The 17,702-nt window shown below is 43.1% G+C and overlaps 2 protein-coding genes across 4 annotated transcripts in view; both read right to left on the bottom strand.

Moving 5' to 3' along the window:
- Positions 1–553: 553 nt before the first annotated feature.
- Positions 554–3,077, bottom strand: pxmp4 (peroxisomal membrane protein 4). The gene is made up of 4 exons (XM_056605135.1): positions 2,887–3,077; positions 2,363–2,425; positions 2,069–2,267; positions 554–1,404 (listed from the first exon to the last, which is right to left on the bottom strand). Exons 1-4 carry the CDS (start codon positions 2,997–2,999, stop codon positions 1,141–1,143), a joined length of 639 nt encoding a protein of 212 aa, XP_056461110.1. The 5' UTR covers positions 3,000–3,077; the 3' UTR covers positions 554–1,140.
- Positions 3,078–3,624: 547 nt separating this feature from the next.
- itcha (itchy E3 ubiquitin protein ligase a) overlaps positions 3,625–17,702 on the bottom strand; it is a 25,427-nt gene continuing 11,349 nt past the window's right edge. For 2 of the 3 annotated variants that reach the window (XM_056605130.1, XM_056605131.1), the window contains exons 7-25: positions 17,613–17,661; positions 17,341–17,519; positions 16,851–17,118; positions 16,555–16,650; positions 15,300–15,474; positions 14,629–14,698; positions 14,178–14,262; positions 12,919–13,047; positions 12,668–12,740; positions 12,375–12,446; positions 12,170–12,258; positions 11,138–11,297; positions 9,432–9,565; positions 8,424–8,564; positions 7,551–7,671; positions 6,951–7,055; positions 6,627–6,723; positions 6,451–6,523; positions 3,626–6,084 (exon numbers count right to left, since the gene is read on the bottom strand). In XM_056605130.1, coding sequence (XP_056461105.1) covers positions 5,985–6,084; positions 6,451–6,523; positions 6,627–6,723; positions 6,951–7,055; positions 7,551–7,671; positions 8,424–8,564; positions 9,432–9,565; positions 11,138–11,297; positions 12,170–12,258; positions 12,375–12,446; positions 12,668–12,740; positions 12,919–13,047; positions 14,178–14,262; positions 14,629–14,698; positions 15,300–15,474; positions 16,555–16,650; positions 16,851–17,118; positions 17,341–17,519; positions 17,613–17,661 — 2,216 coding nt within the window. In that variant the 3' untranslated portion in view covers positions 3,626–5,984. Of the gene's footprint in view, positions 6,085–6,450; positions 6,524–6,626; positions 6,724–6,950; positions 7,056–7,550; positions 7,672–8,423; positions 8,565–9,431; positions 9,566–11,137; positions 11,298–12,169; positions 12,259–12,374; positions 12,447–12,667; positions 12,741–12,918; positions 13,048–14,177; positions 14,263–14,628; positions 14,699–15,299; positions 15,475–16,554; positions 16,651–16,850; positions 17,119–17,340; positions 17,520–17,612; positions 17,662–17,702 lie in introns of all 3 variants that reach the window. The other variant, XM_056605132.1, reaches the window with a different exon arrangement.

Genomic DNA, 17,702 nt, shown 5'->3' with positions numbered 1-17,702 from the left:
ATGATTGACAAATAGAATGCCGACAGATATAATTATATCATCATTATTGACCGTACCTACTTTCTCTGACACACACACACACACACACACACACACACACACACACACACACACACACACACACACACACACACACACACACACACACACACACACACACACACACGGAGCTACTGAACTTTACTCCACAGCACCTTAATGCCTCGTCATTTTCTTCAAAATAAAAGCATGGGAGTCCTTGTCGTGCTTGAACTCTTTTGTTGGAATTTGTTTCACTATTCAGGGTGAAAGGTAAGGGTTGAACTCAGGTCAGGATACATTTTTATTCAGTTTCAATTAGAGACGCTATAATGTTTGATGGAGAATCATTCTATAAACAACTACGGTATTATTAATATTCATAAATTAGAAAATGGCCAAGCTATGATTTCTTTAACCCATACAACCCTTCAATCACTCAACTCTTTATATAGATTAAATATTTGAAACAGCAGAAAAATAATTCAATTAATTAACCCCAGCCCTCGTTTTCACATACCAAGACATCTGATAAAAATTCAAATTATCTTAATAATTAAAGAATTTACTCAACGTGACCCCAAATATCATCTAGTTATTGCTGAAGCCTAAATGGGTACTGAGTTATGGCTGGGCCCCCAACATGGGAGCACGCAAAACATTCAACTGACAACCACACACCATGTCTGGTCCGACACCAGGCACTGGTGTAGCGTACACCATGTTAAATTACACCTTTCAGCCCAAGCTTAAACTAAACAAGTGTAGGTTAAAACACATGACCCAACAAGGGTTGATTGTATTGTAAAGGCTAGCCCCTCTTCTGTATCGGCCGGTCCATATTATTACAATATCAAATTCCGTTCTCCGATACAGTCCAATTTTAAAATGCAGTGTGTAAAATTCCCCCTTCAATGATTTCTCATAAGTTTGCTTTCTAAGTGTTGAAATGTCAAATTGTTAATGTGCAATATCTATAACCTATTACATAGAGAAGCATCCTCAAACATAGAAGATAGGCAACGATGGCGTGGTGTCGAACATGTCGATTGTACACAATTAACTGCACAATGTTCACTAACGAGCCCGCTGTCACTTAGAGCGGTGCACTGTACACTCAATTCATTTCGGCGTCCTCTGCTTGTTGTAAACGAGGAAGTCGGAGATGTCATGCCACACGTTGCTGTCGTTGTACAGGTAGTTCATGGAGGACTGCAGGGAGGGCTGGAGTGTATGTGGGTACGTCTCAAACAGCCACAGGACCGTGCCCCAAACTAGGGTAGCGAACAGGGGGAACGGGTCCTTCTTAGGCTGAGGAATGTAACCTTTCTCTACGGCCAGTCTGGCCAAGGCAAACAGAATCCTGGACAGCAGGTACATGTTGATCTGTTTAAAAGATGTACAGAATAAATCCAATGATTAATGTGGACATTGATAAAGAGTACAATTACTCAATAGACAAGTTAACTAGTATTTAGAAAATAGCAAACATTACTTCCATTGCTGATTGAAGCTGCTGTAGGTAACATTTGCGAGAGCATGATAATAAAAAAAAAAAAAGAACCTCAAAAAAAAAAGAACGTCAGCTCACTCTCTCCCCCATCCCTATGTCAATCTGAGAGCCACTGAGAGGTTTTGCATTTAACGCACCTGCTATTGACATGCAAGATGAATTCCCTGAACCAATCAGCGAAGAGATGACCTGATTGGTCAGAAATGTTGTCTAAAACGAAATGGTCTCCTACAGAGGCAGGGTGCAGTCAACCGGTGTACATACATCACAGAGCAATTCACTTACCGACATATCATGCAAACATTTTGCTCTTTGATCTTATCTACAGCAACTTTAATAAATGTATAATTTAGTCTATAAAAATGTCTTTGCTTATGTCCAATGCCCTTCAATGTTTCTAGAGCACAAGGCATTATCTTACAATAGTATAAGCAGATAATAAAAAGATACAAGAAATTCTGTCAAATATTTGGTTAATCAACGAATTGACAAGAGTATCAATACGTTGAGAGACTTGTACATTGGTTGCACTCCCACCTGGCTATTTATGTTATTGTTCTCCCCGAAAACAAGCCATCCGCCTACGCAAGCAGCCAGGAAGGAATGGGACTGCAAGCTCTTTCCCTGCAGCTTCTCTTGCAGGGCTTGCAGACCTTTGTACGTAAATACAAAGTAGGCCAAGTTGCGAGAGTGTGTATATGTGGCTTTTGCGATGGCTCTCATTTTGTCGTTCAAACTAGGGTAAACAGAGAGAAAAAAAAATGATAACATGAAGATAAGAGGATTTTTTATTACAGTTACGCAAGGTATCATTAATATTATTATCGTCACCTTCCATTTCTGAATAGGAATGTCATCACAAGGGCATGGGGTGCTCTGATTTTGGCACCATACCTGAGAGGGTAAAAAAAATGCATTGCATTGAATGGTGACATTCCATCAACCAGTGCCAGGGTTAAGTTTTGTAAATAAATGAATAGCTGAACATGCAAAACAATAACTAGCTAACGATGTACGCATGTGGCAGTGATTCAGTCTCCTGACTGACTAGAAATTAGCTGGTCCTAGTACTTTGTATTAAATATATTTTGTATTTGAATACAGATAGTATTTATCTATAAATGAAGAGCTGGTCCACCCATTGCAAGCGAACCCCATTGGCAAATAGTACAACCACTTTAGAAAGACTTCATTCAGTGCCAGAATGTTTCTGGATTCGATCTCTGCAACCGACCTGTAGCTATCCAAGATGCTTAACCTCTACCTACTGCTGCTGCTTCATTATCCACTTTACACCACTTTGGATAAAAACGTCTGCTATATAAATGAGAGAACAGATTAAAGAGAAAACTTACACGGCGCCATTTCGAAATCCTTTCAAAACGGCTAGAGCCGCTTTGTATTTCTCTTCCTTTAAAAAGTTATTAACAGTGTATAGCACAGTTCTGAGGAGATCTGGAGCACTCATCTTTCACTGTACGAGGAGGGGGACAACATATATTGTTGCACTGGTAGGGTGTGGGTCGTCTCTCTTAAATTCCCCGTGATGAAACGTAACCATACAAACAGTTCCTACTTTGCCTTTAGGTTTTTATATGGCCGTCAGTCAAAAATCAATTCGGCTATTGAAAAATAATTTATAAATGTGCGTATATTCTTTATACTAAAATGGTCACCTTACATCAGGTAATTATCGGAGAACACTGGGTCAAAATTAAATAGGGCTACTACTAGTTCAAATAATTCTACCTCAGTTCAGTCGTACTTTGTGGTCCTGCACAAAATTAATTATAAAATGTATAAAAGATTTTTAAAATGGAAAAGGTTATAATTTCTAGCGTTCTAGCGACCTCGCTACACGGGATTCCCCATATATCCACCTTATACCAAAAGCAGGCATGACCGATCATAAACAGCAGGCTATCCAAACCATATATTCCTATGGAATGAGCCTTTGGCTTGTTATGACGTATGTTGATGATTCGTAAATCAAAAGTCTGAAGTTAGGGACCAATATTGTAAGCGGTTTTAAGCTTTTTTACTTTAATATGTAAATCTCTACGCTCCAGTAAATATTGAACTATCTTACAATTTTCGACTTAACATTTTCAATGATTAAAAAAACGCAACATGTTTTACAGGGCAATCGACCAAAATACACAAATACGATCGAATCCCAACCGTGAAGGATTCTCCTCTTAAACCTGAAAAACTAGGAATAAAATGGATAGCCATTTTAGATGTCCAGGTGCTAGAACAGTATTTATTCATCGTGGTTAAAATGTTACAATTGCCATCATTTGAAATGAACAAAGTCATTTTATTCCAATCGTTTTAAGAATCGCTTCACAAATCTAGTTTACATTGTCTATTCATTATCACCAACACAAAACAATGAAAAACATAACTGAAGCAGTGGAAGATATCTTTTAGTTATTTTGACTTGCACAATTGACTGTTGCAATGTGTAGTGTAGCTTACAGAATCACAAGAGCCTAGAGACCTCACGTGGTCAGATTTCATACACTTTCCTCAAAGTTCACACACAGGATAATTATGTTACCATCATTAACAACACATTTTGCTCATCCACATTAATACAACATTTGATACTTAGCCAATGTCAACATTGTTAAAATCACCATTGCATTAAATTTTAAGCTACATTTTCGTAGTGTCAATGTTTGTATAATGTGATCGACACTTTGCATAGATACACAGCAATAGCATTATTACTATGTATTACTGAAAAAATATCTTACGGACAGGTGACGGGTTGTAGATATGTTTCTGCTTAAACAAGGGCTTAGACATATATCTGATAAAAAAATAAAGCAAAAATCAAAAACAAGAGTCTGTCATAAGAAAATACCTTTTATTTTACTCCTCCCATAAACAAACAGAATACACTTAATCAATCCAATTACTTCTTAAAAGGTGGTTGCACTGTTGGTTACTAGTCATTACTGACAATTCCTAAATGGTAAGATAGATTTACTTTGGGGTCACAACGAGAAACGCAACGTCACTACATTCCATGATACTCAATGCCCTATAAAACTAGGGCCACTCACATTAGTGCAATCAAATGTTAATTTGTAGGACTACAAAAAGCTTTATCAGTCCCTGGGCTAAGGCTGAGGATCGTTATCATCTACTGTGTATTTGTTTTCTCAATTGAATTCATAAAACATATTTACATAAAACCCAAGTTCTCAAGCCCATGGAGTCATTTGACTCTGATGCCTGTGATAATACTTATTTCTATAGAAGATATCAGCTGCTAGCCTTCAGTGGGAGGAAGTGGTGTTATCAACTCGCTTCTATCTCTTCTTCATACATTATCCTATAATCCCACTTCATCAGCAGCAAAGCTGATTCTCATGCTAGCAATTCCAGGGTTTTGCTCCCCCAACGTCGGTAGAGGAGGGCCTATCCAGTGTCACGCAGGTGGATCTAGCAGTTAACTGCAGAGCCCGGCTTTAAGAACAAGAGGGGGAGGAGGGAATAACTCACAGCAAAATGCATAACTGTGCTGAATACCAATGAACTAAAATCGCTACTCTATTACATCGCATTGGCTTTGATGGCTAAGCAGATTTTCTTTCTAGAAAAACTATTGCACTTAAAAAAATACTGCTGCTTAACAGCAGTCTCAGCCATCTCAATCCTTACAGAACCATGACGTTATCAACAAACTAAAAGTCAGTAAAAGTGAGTCCTAGCGATGCAACTCTACTACCCGATACCCCAATTAGTCACTCCAATTAGCTTCATTAGGCGATCTTTACGCCAGAAAGGTTAATCAAAATAAGTTAGATACAAAATATTTAGAATATGTGATCCTCTATGTTTTTTTTAAATGTTAAAATGTTATTTACACTGTCTGCTAACTGTGTACTCACTACGGCGACATTGTACAAACAAAAATTTAGAATAAAAATATATCACAGCAAATACACAATATAAGATTCGTCCTTTAGTTGTTTCTAGTAGTAGTGCATAGGCCAGCCATGTGGCTCTTCTCTTAAGTCGTTAAAGTACTGCTGCATGAATGGGAAAGAACATTGAGCACTTGCTCGTGTACACAATAAACGATGGTGAGCATGCCGTGATTGGTAAACGGTTGGGCTGGCAGCCATCTCCTCTTATTGCATGCTCAAAAAGTTGGGTAAGGCAAGCTGCATCTGTGTGAAGTGGCAGGGGTGAACGGTCAAGTGGGAAGGACTCTCAAGTCGAGTTATTGGTGAGGAAAGGAGTGCAACCGTGGTGAATATGTCTTCACCAAAATATACTGTAGGAGGGAATGTGTTATCTTATGTCCATAAGCTATAGAAGAGTAGCAACTTCATACTGCAACTCCAGTCCTTTTAACATTGCTGCTACCTGAAACGAAAAAGAAAGCAAGAAAGCCTGGAACTTGAATCTGATTTTCGTCCTCCACCTCCTACTCCTACTCCTGGCCGAAGCCTTCGGTCTCCTCGATGGCAAACATCAGCTTCTCTTTCATCTGCTCATAGCTTTTGTAGGGGGGGAGATCCAGACGATTAAAGCTGTCGCACAAAAGGAGAAAAGAATACATTAATAACTGGATCAAATGGGATCTATGAAGAATTTCAGCTCATTAACGATATCTCATGTACAGTGGTTTCGGTGAAGGTTTACATGACCCACCCTACTTTAGACATTTATTTGATTCATGTCCATAACATCCAGCTAAGGAACCGGGTGCAATATCAATAAGCTCTTAAGCCTAAGGTTATACAGCTAGCTACACATACCAAAACCAGGTCTTGTACAACAAAAACTGCTGGTTGAATCAGCCATGACTAAGAGGGGCTGGTCAGCAGCACTTAATCCCCGATCCGCCCGGAAAGTCCTGCCAAAGCATTGAGGAATGTTCACCCTTGCGGCCTTACCATGTGTGGCTTCTTGGAAGCCAGTTTTCTTTGCCGACCTTCTCGATGCAGAACTTCTGTGGACCGTTGCTCCCTGGGTAAAACATCACAATGGAGTCATCAGGATGCATAAAATGAACAAGACTGCTGCTTCTGGGTGGCAGATGTGGTGTGTTATATCCGTCTGCGGGGCATACCCATGAGGTCGGCGAAGCCTCCCACAGGCAGCCTACAGGTGCCCGTGACAAACTGCAGCAGTCGCATTCTCTTCTCGTTGTCCATCTCCTTCACAAACTGCCAAACAATTGGTGGTCACCCGTTAGTTTATTTGCAACCTAAACATATTTTCTGAATTTGTTTCTTACATTTAATCTATACATCTTGCCTAAAAAACAAAACAAAAAAATCTCTTCAAAAAGTAATATATACACATCGGGTTTTGAATTTTCAGCCTGAGAACCGTGACATAATTTAACCCCAGTGCACCGGGTTATGCATGTTTGTATACATGTTGTTCATACCTGCCAGAACCAGAGGATCTGCTTGCTGGTGCGTGCATAATGTCTGTATATGGCATTCCTCTGCCAGTCCGACAGATCTATCTCCTGCATGCCACACAGCATCACCTGCATGGACAAATAGACCAACACCGGTTGAACCTCCAGCTTCAAAATGTAAAAGTACTACTTGGTATTTGGAATGTTCACCTATGAATTAACAACATATGGATCCAGGTTACACATTATGTTGCATTGTTTCAAACTCTTTGCCTACAGTCGGATGCTAACGAACCCGACATTGAACACGGCTATTCGCTCTCGAGGATTAAGCGGTTTGACAAGCACAGAAAAAAAACACACACCCGCAAACAGCCAACCACTTCTGAAGTGGGTTCTATGAATCATAGAGGCTATCTGATCAAAGGATTTATAGAGATATGCAAGAATTCCTGGGTTGGGCCTCCAATACCAGCCTAATGGCCTCAGTGAATCACAAATAGGATTCACGCATGTGTTACGCAAGTAACGCTACATATTACGTCATTAGTAATTAAGAACATGCATCAACATGTTTCACACTCTTTAGACAAACGTCCCTGAATATCTAACCAAACAGCATACCTCAAGCTCCTTGGCATCAAAGTACTGGAGGTACTGCTGAGGAAGGACTTCGTTGAAGCCCTCGAAGAAGGCCTGGCTCTGTTCCTCCACTCCCCTGGACAACCTCCACTCGGCCACCAGCCTGGATAGAACACGGACCCAGCCAGCGTTACAACCAATGTGTCCTCGGAGAGCCAGTCCTCGGGACACGTCATTTCACACATTTAGAGCTTGGTGACAATTCCTAAATGGTAAGATAGATTTACTTTGGGGTCAGATAGTAGCTACGGATAGATAGTAGCTACGGCCAAGGCTGCTTCAGACCCAATCCCATTTCTACCCCTTCCCCTTACCCCTTACCCTTACCCCTTCAAAACAAGGGGGAGGGGGAAGGGGTAGAAATGGGATTGGGCCTTAGTCTTTCTGTTACAGCAGAAAAATATATGAACAGTGTGCGTTTGTAAGATAGCAACAGCTAGACCAGACTAGACGGTCATACCTGCCACTCTTATTTGGTCGGTCCATGATGGACCAATGAAAGGTTGACAGGTTACAGTAACGGCTCACCCAGCGGCGCGTTTAATGAGCGACGAAAACGGTCGAGCTTCTCAGCACTTTCCCTCACAAATCATGACATCCTACTCATTACACAGATTGTTCTCTGACGTCCTCCAATTGCGTGTTGTCGAATGCGTGAATGCGCCCCGGGGAGCACTTGTCACGGTGACGTGACAGTGACAACGTCACCGCCGACGCAATGATTCATCTACAGTAGAGCCAAAGGCCACCAGAACAACAGAGGAGACTACAATCCAGTGAGTCAGCTGTTGAGGCGCTGTCGCCAGACAACGGGAGACGAGTGGAGGGCAGAGGTTCAGCGGAAGGAAAGGTCACCTGATGTACTCCTCCTTGTTCTCCTCGGTCACCTGGATGTTGCCTCCGTCGGGCTTCAGGTCGTGGGTGGTGACCTCGCCAAGGATCTCCTTGTCCACGGAGAAGAACATCTCAAGGGCGCACTCCTCGATGTCGTTGTCCCTGGAGGGAGATGCGGGCGGAGACACGCGTCACCCTTGGGTGGTCCGCACTGATTTGAGGGTGTGTGGGTGCGGGTGTGGGTATCAATAATTTAGGAAGTCAATCCATGACTATACAGTATTGACTTCTGGTAGTGTGTGTGGAGGATGGCTGGTTTAGGAAGCCTCACTTTGCCGAGTTAAATTTGCACGTTGAGTAATCAGTGTGCACAGGTTAAACCAGCCCTCCCCACACACCACACACATATACAGGGAGAGTACTCCTGGAGGGCAACATGGAACACCAGGCCATGTATCATCATCAACAAACATCTACAATAAACCGGTCTTCCAACACCACCACCCTGCTGCCTTTGTCTTGAGGAGCCCAAAACAAGTCACCTAGGTGGAGTGTGACAGTCAGCCACCAGGTGGAGTGTAGCAGTCAGCCACCTAGGTGGAGTGTAGCAGTCAGCCACCTAGGTGGAGTGTAGCAGTCAGCCACCTAGGTGTAGCATATCTTTTGCACCATATTTCTATTTTTTACAGCACTACAATATTTTAAAGTGTATCTAGTCACCTAGCACAAAACATGGCGGCGCCATATTTTACATTTAAATCAATAACTAATGACTAAATCATATTAGAAAAAATTATTTGAGCATGGGCGTTCAGTTTTATGCTTCAGTTCAATTATGCTTTTTCTGCCCTGTACAAGATGCAAAAGCAGCTTGCAGTTTAAAAGAGGTAAAAATGTTCACCTTTACAAATAGTACATTTACTTTCTAAACCTTCCCTCTGAGGTTGTACAGCCGATGATGTAACTCCTCTCTCAACAAGCGGCTTCAAAATCATTCTTGCAATATACGCTAGATCCCAGGGGACATACTTGATCCAGATGAGGGAGTTGTAGAACTCGGGGTCTATTGACTCCAGGTCCTTGAGTGCCAGCGGTTTGTTCAGAATGCGCTTGTAGAAGGGCAGGGAGAATCCAGTGTCGATGAACTTGCCGTGGAACAGAGCCTAAAGGGAACAAACAAAGCAAGACATGTTTGCACGGTTGGCCAGATATGCAAATGTGCCATGTGATGTAACCCAGCGCCCATCTCACTGCTCATCTGCTTGGATGATACACTGGCAGGATGATACACTGACTAGTATCACAATGACATAACTAGGCCCTCGGTTGCCTCAGGATGTGTTATAATTCAGTGCTTTGGCAGAGTTGCCAAGAGTCATAATCAGGTAAATACACGACTAAGAACTCAACAGGACTTTTAAAATGCATGTCAACACCTTTAACCGATCTACTTTGCACAGAAATCGGTACATGAACGGACAAGCGAAATCGGATAAGAACACCTAGATAACTAGTTAGTAACTCATTCATAACTCTTCGGCTTTCTACCTGCATGTATACCAGCATCGTATCACATATCGGAGTTTGCGTTCTGCGCATGCTCGAGATCTTGCGGCCGGGGACGTGAGTCGGAAGTAGAAGGAGACGGGAGTCTTGTTATTGTCGCCATAGACATTTAAATAATTCTTATATCTTCATAAATATTTAAGTATTTCTTTATGTTTATGGTTGCTATTTATTTAAAAAGGTGGCACAGAAGATGGAGTAAGCCGGTGTCGTGCCAATGTAGTTACAAGAAGTGTATCAACATCAACATGCGTTCAGTGCACACTACGCTTCGTTTTCCCCCAAGGCTGAATTTAAAGTGTACATGTATCCTAAACGTTGGTCATCAACAAGGTTGTAAAGTAGTAACTTCGGGCACATCTGTCAAAATAAACGTTTTTTTCTTCTAACGTGTATACAAGCTTTATTCATTCATTGCGCCGCGACCGAAATGACGGGGATATTCTCTGATATTATTAATCTTAAAGACTGCGTCGGGTTCTCCGACTCTCAGGATCTTCCACAACAAGTAAAGACCCGTAGTGGGGGTTATCTCGCCCATCGTGGAGAAGGAATTGTGGCTCTGACTCTCTGAAGTCCAGGTTAAAACATGACATATGAGAGAAAGGGATAGTTTCCGTATGCGGGACAGCTGTCATTTCACTTCGGGTTCGTGTAATTTCTCAAACGCTCCATTTGTTCTGACCCGCGGTGGTATGCGGACTCCTCCGGCTGGAGTCCTCCCGCTGCTCTGCCGCCGGAGGAATCCGTATACGACCGACAGGTCGGAAAAATGGAGCGTCGGAGAAATGACATGGACCCGAAGTGAACTGACAGCTGTCTACTGAAAACATCTTTCTCGAATGCTGCGGCGGCCTGAGTTTGTTGTTGCTGGTGACGTGAAGAGGACAGCCGGTGGCTCTACTACCACTAGGTTAAAATGGTACAGCGCTACCTATTGTAACGGGGCATGACATGCTTCGGCCAATGAATAGTTTTTTCACCGCCATATACACTCGGACAATTGCAGTTGTCCAATTGAGGACAACTGCAATTGTCCTCAATTGGCTTTTATCAGATTAAGCTGTGTAAGTATACGTACTGACTCATTTACATCTATTTACATTGTCCCAGTGCAGTAAACAAACAAATCAAACATGACTGGATATGGTGTGGTATGGAATATGTACCATGGCGATGAAGCGCCCGATGAACTTGAAGTACTTGAGGTGGTCGGGGTTGATGTAGGAGGCGGGGTTGATCTGCAGACAGTAGTTGTCCTTGCCGGCGTACTCAAACAGACAGTACATGGGATTCAGCACTTCGTGGGAGAGCAGGAAGAACCATTCCCTGTAAAGCAGCGGCAGACAGTTTGGTCAACAGAGTGTGTGAGTGTGAATGCGTGTATTGAAAGAGGCACGGTGGTCAGATTGGCATGACTGAAGTTATGTGACTAATATCTTCTGTTACTACCATCTCCTCTCGCCCTTCTACTATGTTAAATGAGTTACCCTCCCTGGTCTCTTCCCACCACCCAACATCCTGCCCTCGACCCTATCCCCTCTCACCTTCTTCCGTCTATTGTGCCCGACCTCCTTCACAAACCCATCTCCAGAACATCTCTTTGACCACTGGTAGTTTACCAAACCCCTTCAAACAGCGAGAGTGCACCCACTATGATCGGATGTAAAGAAATACCGACTTGTCTCTCGTATAGTACAGTCTTCCCCAACTCTCTGCACACCTCCACCTGATTAACCTTCTGGACCCTCAGATTTCTTTAGAAGATCGGTTATTTGATCTGCATGATGCTTGCACCTCCAGGGTTGAATCCCAAATGTTTGAATGCACTTATTGTACGTCACTTTGGACAAAAGCGACAGTGTGGGGTGCATGGAGGGTGGCTGGTTTAAGCAGCCACCCCTGGCCCGAGTCAGGCTGGTGGGGTCTGGGACTGTGTGAGGCTGCACATGGCAGTGTGGATCACCTCATTCATGCACCATTGATCTTCAAACTCTACATTAAAACGGTTTCCAACATCACCAGCCTGTGTCCTAGTTCTGGAGGAGCCATGTAGGAGCCATGTATAAGCCACGTAGCGGGAACTTTGCTGCACTACACCCAATGTGGGGTCTACTCCAGACAAGAGAAAGGACACAGGGCTGCCTGAGGAGGCACTGAGCCTTATTAGCTAAATAAAGAATGTGTAGCACTGCACTAACCTGGCCACCCCCCCGTAGTCCAGGCCCTCTTCTCCAGGGAAAATTATCCACAATCGTCGTCTCAGATCTTGTGGGTGGAATCCCATGATCTTTACAAACAGATAAATATATAGGACAGTCAAATTTGTGGGAATAAAACAAGCGCAGACATCACTTCAAGAATCGTGCCAACGATATAAAAAGGTGCCAAGTAATGGGAACTGACTTGTAGGAACGAATCCTCAAACAGAGTTTTCCGGCTGACTGTTATTTTGATGTGCTGAGGCATCGACAGTTGCTGTGAACAAAAACAAAAGACATCGAAAAAACATGAAACAAATATATTAGAGTCATGCTTTGGCTATTTTTCAGAATTTCACGTTAATAACAAATCTTGGTACATTTAAATGTTCTTAACACTGAAATCTAAAATCGTTCCATCCATTTTCCATATAAAATATAACATAAATTTCCCTTATTAGCAATGATATCGGGCAAATTAATGGTGGGGTGACATACCTGACACCAGAAGCGGAAGTATTGAACTTTGGCTTTAAAGTCCCTGACATAGGTAATCTGAGGCCCATTCTCACTGTGGGAAAACACAAGAAAACATGGTTGCATAACACACACTCACACTTAGAAAAGAGTTTACCTAGTAAGAGAATGTGTGAAAGGATCGGATACTTTGATGTTTGTCCTGTTACTGTTAAACATTGCTTATTGATGCAAGTTGAGAAGAGCACTAGCCGGTTTCACCGGAGCCTTACAGCGAAGATTTGCCCGTGCGGGGGTCGATGTAGGTGGTGGTCCGACGGTTGTGGTCCACAAAGTAGGGGATACCGTCCACGGTGAACCTCATCTCCCAGCCCTCTGGCAGGGGCTTGTCATTCAGTCTTCTGGACAAAACATACACAAAGTGAGTTATGAACACTTGAGCTCACACGAACACACATACCTCTTGACATGCACGGGCATATGGCAGTAATGTTTTGGGCTCCGTGATTACTGGTATTTTCAAAGTTAGGTAATGCTGGTAATGCAATAACAAAAAAATAAAAAGGTGGTGCTTAAAATAATTGCCATTCGGCGTTGCTGTGGAGTATTGATTTATAACTCGTAAAAATATCCAAAAAACTAATAGCATTAGCAAACCAAAGTACAAACCAAATAATTATTTTAAATGCTTGATCTAGATCTAGAGAAGCCCCCCAGAGTGCACTGATCTCAGCAAATAATTACACAACAACTAGGTTACTCACCACCAGTCATTACAAAAATTAGTGTTTGAAGGTTACATTTCTCACAATAACAAGTGTGAACATCAACCACATACACACACTGAAACTGCACCAAGTCTGAATAGGAACAAGCATGAAATCAAAGCCCCTTCACACATGCAGTCCTGTGTGTATTGGAGCCGGTATTGAAAAAACATATCTGGCAAGGTTCCGACAAAACCATGTGTGACCAATGCTGTAACATTAATGGCACAAGCACGCATAATAACGCAGGACGTGCTAATGAATGAAACTCTGTTGTGGAACTGTATGAGCCAATAACAAGGTTCTTGAAGAGGTGACACATTTATTCAGTGCCGGCTTTGCAGCGTAAACAACGGTGTTATCATAAATCCATTGTTGTCACATGCAGGAGGGAAATATATAAATCACAGTAAAACTAAAGATTTTCTTACAGCAGACCTGGGAATTCTGTGGATCGGCAAGTGACGCATGTTTAATCGAAGGATTGTCAAAATCTGCCAACTGGACATATATTGTTCTCAAACTGTTTTTCAGAAACAGTTATTCTGACGCAAAGGTAAAACTAAATTTCCGGGAAATTACAACAAAGGACGATAATGGCATTGGCAGTGCTATGAGAATGGTAGTATTCCGCTGAAAAAGGGGAAAGGATTGTCTTGTATGAACGCAAAAACTGCTCTATTTAATGGAAAACTTGACCAGGCAGTTGTACAGCATTCATGTTTGTATGGGGGCTCAAGACAGACAACGACACAGAATCTCACCCTTGGGTCCTGGGGTCCTCCCATTGAGTTGTGCGATTTGTATGATGAACATAATACACTCTGCCATTAGTGTCCGTTCTCTTTTCTGATTGGACAAAAAGAAAGAAAGGTAAAACGATACTCCTATTTAGCAAACTTCTATATTGAGCCTGTTGGCAATGCACTATAAACTAAACCGAAAAATCGGGACGTCATTAATAAACTTATTTGTGACTGCTTTTTATAAATACACACAGTGCTATTGTATACATTAAGTGCTATTTTAAAAGGTTGCCAGTCTTTCAGAATGCTAAAAATATGTTATCATATGGCTATATATATGCAAACAATAAAATAACAACTAAGACGCTAGTTCTGTGTAATATCTCAGGACTGAAGTATACTGCTAAATCTAGCCACAACCTTAATGAATTCTAAAGTAATAATTAATTTGATCTTCAGTGATGCTTACCCCAGCCATGTGGTAGAGGTCCAAGCGGGTCAAACTCTTTATTGGCTGCGGGAGCCAGCTGATCTTGGAGCTAAGACGGAGGCCAAACAAGAGTTATTGCAAACCACATGGCATTTGGAGAATCATCTTTACTAATACCTCAGAAGGTCATGCTCGAACCAAGTGTTATTGGATGTTATGAGAGCTGTGGAAACGCAGTGTCAGGGAAGGGCGCATCGGGGGAGGATGATGTAGTGTAACATACACCTGGGATCATACAAACAGGCCGTAAACATGTCACACAGGAGGATGATGAGGAAGGTTAAGGCCATGTCCACACCATGTCTCGCAGAAAACCGTTTCTATAGCATTAGAGATTTCTTTGTACTTGTATTTCATCTAACATGGGCAGAATATTTTGCAATCAGTCAGTATTTTGTAATTGAAATAAAGATGACTGAACCAATTGATCTTGATTACGGTAAAAACCTCTCTTGTCAATGGTTAATCTCCATGAAACAACACATTCATATCATCCTAATTCACAGAACATGTGCAGCCACATTTTGTCTTCAGAGTATCGCTAACCCTCTACTATTTGGGGACGGGTCATGCCCCAGTTCCCGATGAGTGCTACATCCCTAGAGCACCCCGGTGGCCTGGCGGCCGAGTGTCCCTGACGTGCCCCTCACCCCATAGATGAACCTCTGGTTGAACTGCTGCATAGCGCCCTGCAGCTGGCTGCGCTGATGCTGCCACTCCTCGAAGTTGCGCACCGACTCCTGGGTGGGGCGCTGCCACGTGGTGGTGCGCGTCATGTGGTCCACGTAGTACACTCTACCCATGGGGTCCACCCGGCGCTCCCACCTGCACACATACACACAATCATGAGTGAACACGATAGACGTTATACTCCTCCATAAGGATCCCAAGGAGATACCGCCAAAGAGAGAACAACGATAACCAGGCCCGGTTCTACGGGGGTGCATAAGCATGCATTGCACCCCCCAAAAAAAATTGTGCACCCTCAATTGAAAAAAAAAAAAAATAATAAAAAAGATTATTTTTTTTATAAATGTGATAAAAAATAATAAAATACTTGCTCACAAAACAAATTGTAATGAAACCTGTGACAATTTCCATTAAATACCGTTGAGATATCAGCATCCAACATCACTCTGACTGTTCACCAAACTGACAAAATCACTCCGCATTTATGTATGGTGTTTTGTTTATATGTTGCTTGGCAACAGTCCGCTCAGTGGGGATCTATTTTTGTTGCCGGAAGCAATTTCATTCGTTTATATGATTAAATAAACAAACAAATCAAAATCTATTGTCAATTATTATTATTAACAGTACATTTTACTAGTATAACTGTTGTATAAAGCAATATCACACTCGAGGTCGCAATGTTGTCGCTCTATATCAGCGCTGCTGTGATTGGCCGCCGGCCGGCATCGTGTGCAAAATGCACGCACCCATATAGTATATCTATGGTGCGCACGGTAGTGACGTTGAACTTCTTCAGCAGCAACAGTTATATATCCGTTGGATATCCAATAGGCCTACATGTATTAAATGTATTATGTTCATAGGAACCCATATTTCAGTTGCTGAAGAAGCAACTGAAGAAGCAACATTTGACAGAAAAAAAACTTTTGAGCATGATTTGAGCTTCAATAACATTATAGGGAGCTCTGGAGGGACAGAGGCTGTTGCTCAACAGACCCTAATCCACGATATGACAAACTAGTTGCAAGTTAGTGAGTTAGAACGAGATAACCTTTGAACTGGAAAATGTCTCTGCAGACTTCTAGGCCTTTGGCATTTTATAACACCCAGTTATCTTTTTGCAGAGCAAACAAAGTCCAATGTGCCTAATGCACAACATCAACCACCCTTAACATGCTAGTGCATCAGGCTGCTGAGGAACAGGTTCTGTACCCTGGGGACAGAGCTTCAGGCCGCTCCCAAGACGTCCTCTTCTCGATGTGATCAACAAAGTACATGCGGCCGTTTTGGTCTACCCGCTGCTCCCACCTGCACACAAACACACACACCCACAGGACAAAAACACTCATTAACAACCAACCAACCAACCAACCAACATTGGTTCTACTGGACGGCAAACCTTTGGTGTTTGCAAAAGCAATGACATCTTCAGTCTAGCCCTCACAGCCCTCCTTTAGGTCCTAAAACAGGAACCCAAATGCCCACATCCTCCCCTTGGCCCCCTTTACCCTGGCGGCAGGGGCCCGTTGCTAACGGGGGTGACTCTTGGGACGACGGCGCCGGAGCCTGCAGCAGGTGGGGCAGGAGGCGGTGGTTCAGCACCACTGGAGGTCACTGAGGGCTCCCCTCCATCTCCCACCGCTGCTGCTGCTGCTGCTGCTGCACCCCCGGGGCTGTTCTGTGGGTTGGAAGCCCCACTCATAGCACCCAGCGTGGCGCCGTTGGTCACGGCAGCGACCTCGTTCACATCACAGGTGGATGAGCTGTTGGAGGAGGCTGGGTGGTGGATCAGAGGGGGAGATCAAGGGCAGAGTAGAGAGGAGTTCATTTGTTAAGCTCTATGGAGAATGACCTCTTCAGGGACAGTAGTGGCGGCGGCACGTAACGATTACATATTACAAGGACAAGGCATCTGAAAACAAAAAACAGACTGAAAACAATGCATCTGAAAAGATGCCTAATTTCCTCTGTAATTCTTTTGGCTGCTGGCTCTCCTACCTGGTGAGGCGGTTGGTCTGCGGGGGGTGGGTGGTGGGGGCCGGGCAGGTCTCGGAGGACGTAAGCCCCCCGAGCCCCCTGGAGAGGGAGCTGGAGAACCCGTTTGGTTGACGCCGTTGCCGTTTGGTACGATGACCCACTCATCCGATTCACTGGACGGAGACGCATCTCGGCTGGACCTGCGAAGGGAATGGTCAAACGCTCTCTTACAGCCCTCAAACGTGTGGCATGCGACTACACGATAAATATATATAGTGCGGAAGAGTATGAACCTGTTTCCGGTTTCTCTGTTCGGCCTTGCCTTCCCATTGGAGGCAGCTTCTAGAGAATGGTAGAGAAAAGCATTGTTAAAAAATAACAAT

Source organism: Gadus chalcogrammus, chromosome 13 (assembly GCF_026213295.1).
Source record: "Gadus chalcogrammus isolate NIFS_2021 chromosome 13, NIFS_Gcha_1.0, whole genome shotgun sequence".
Lineage (NCBI taxonomy): Eukaryota > Metazoa > Chordata > Actinopteri > Gadiformes > Gadidae > Gadus > Gadus chalcogrammus.
Note: the sequence above shows the minus strand (reverse complement) of the source record. Positions and strands in the feature narration are given on the sequence as shown.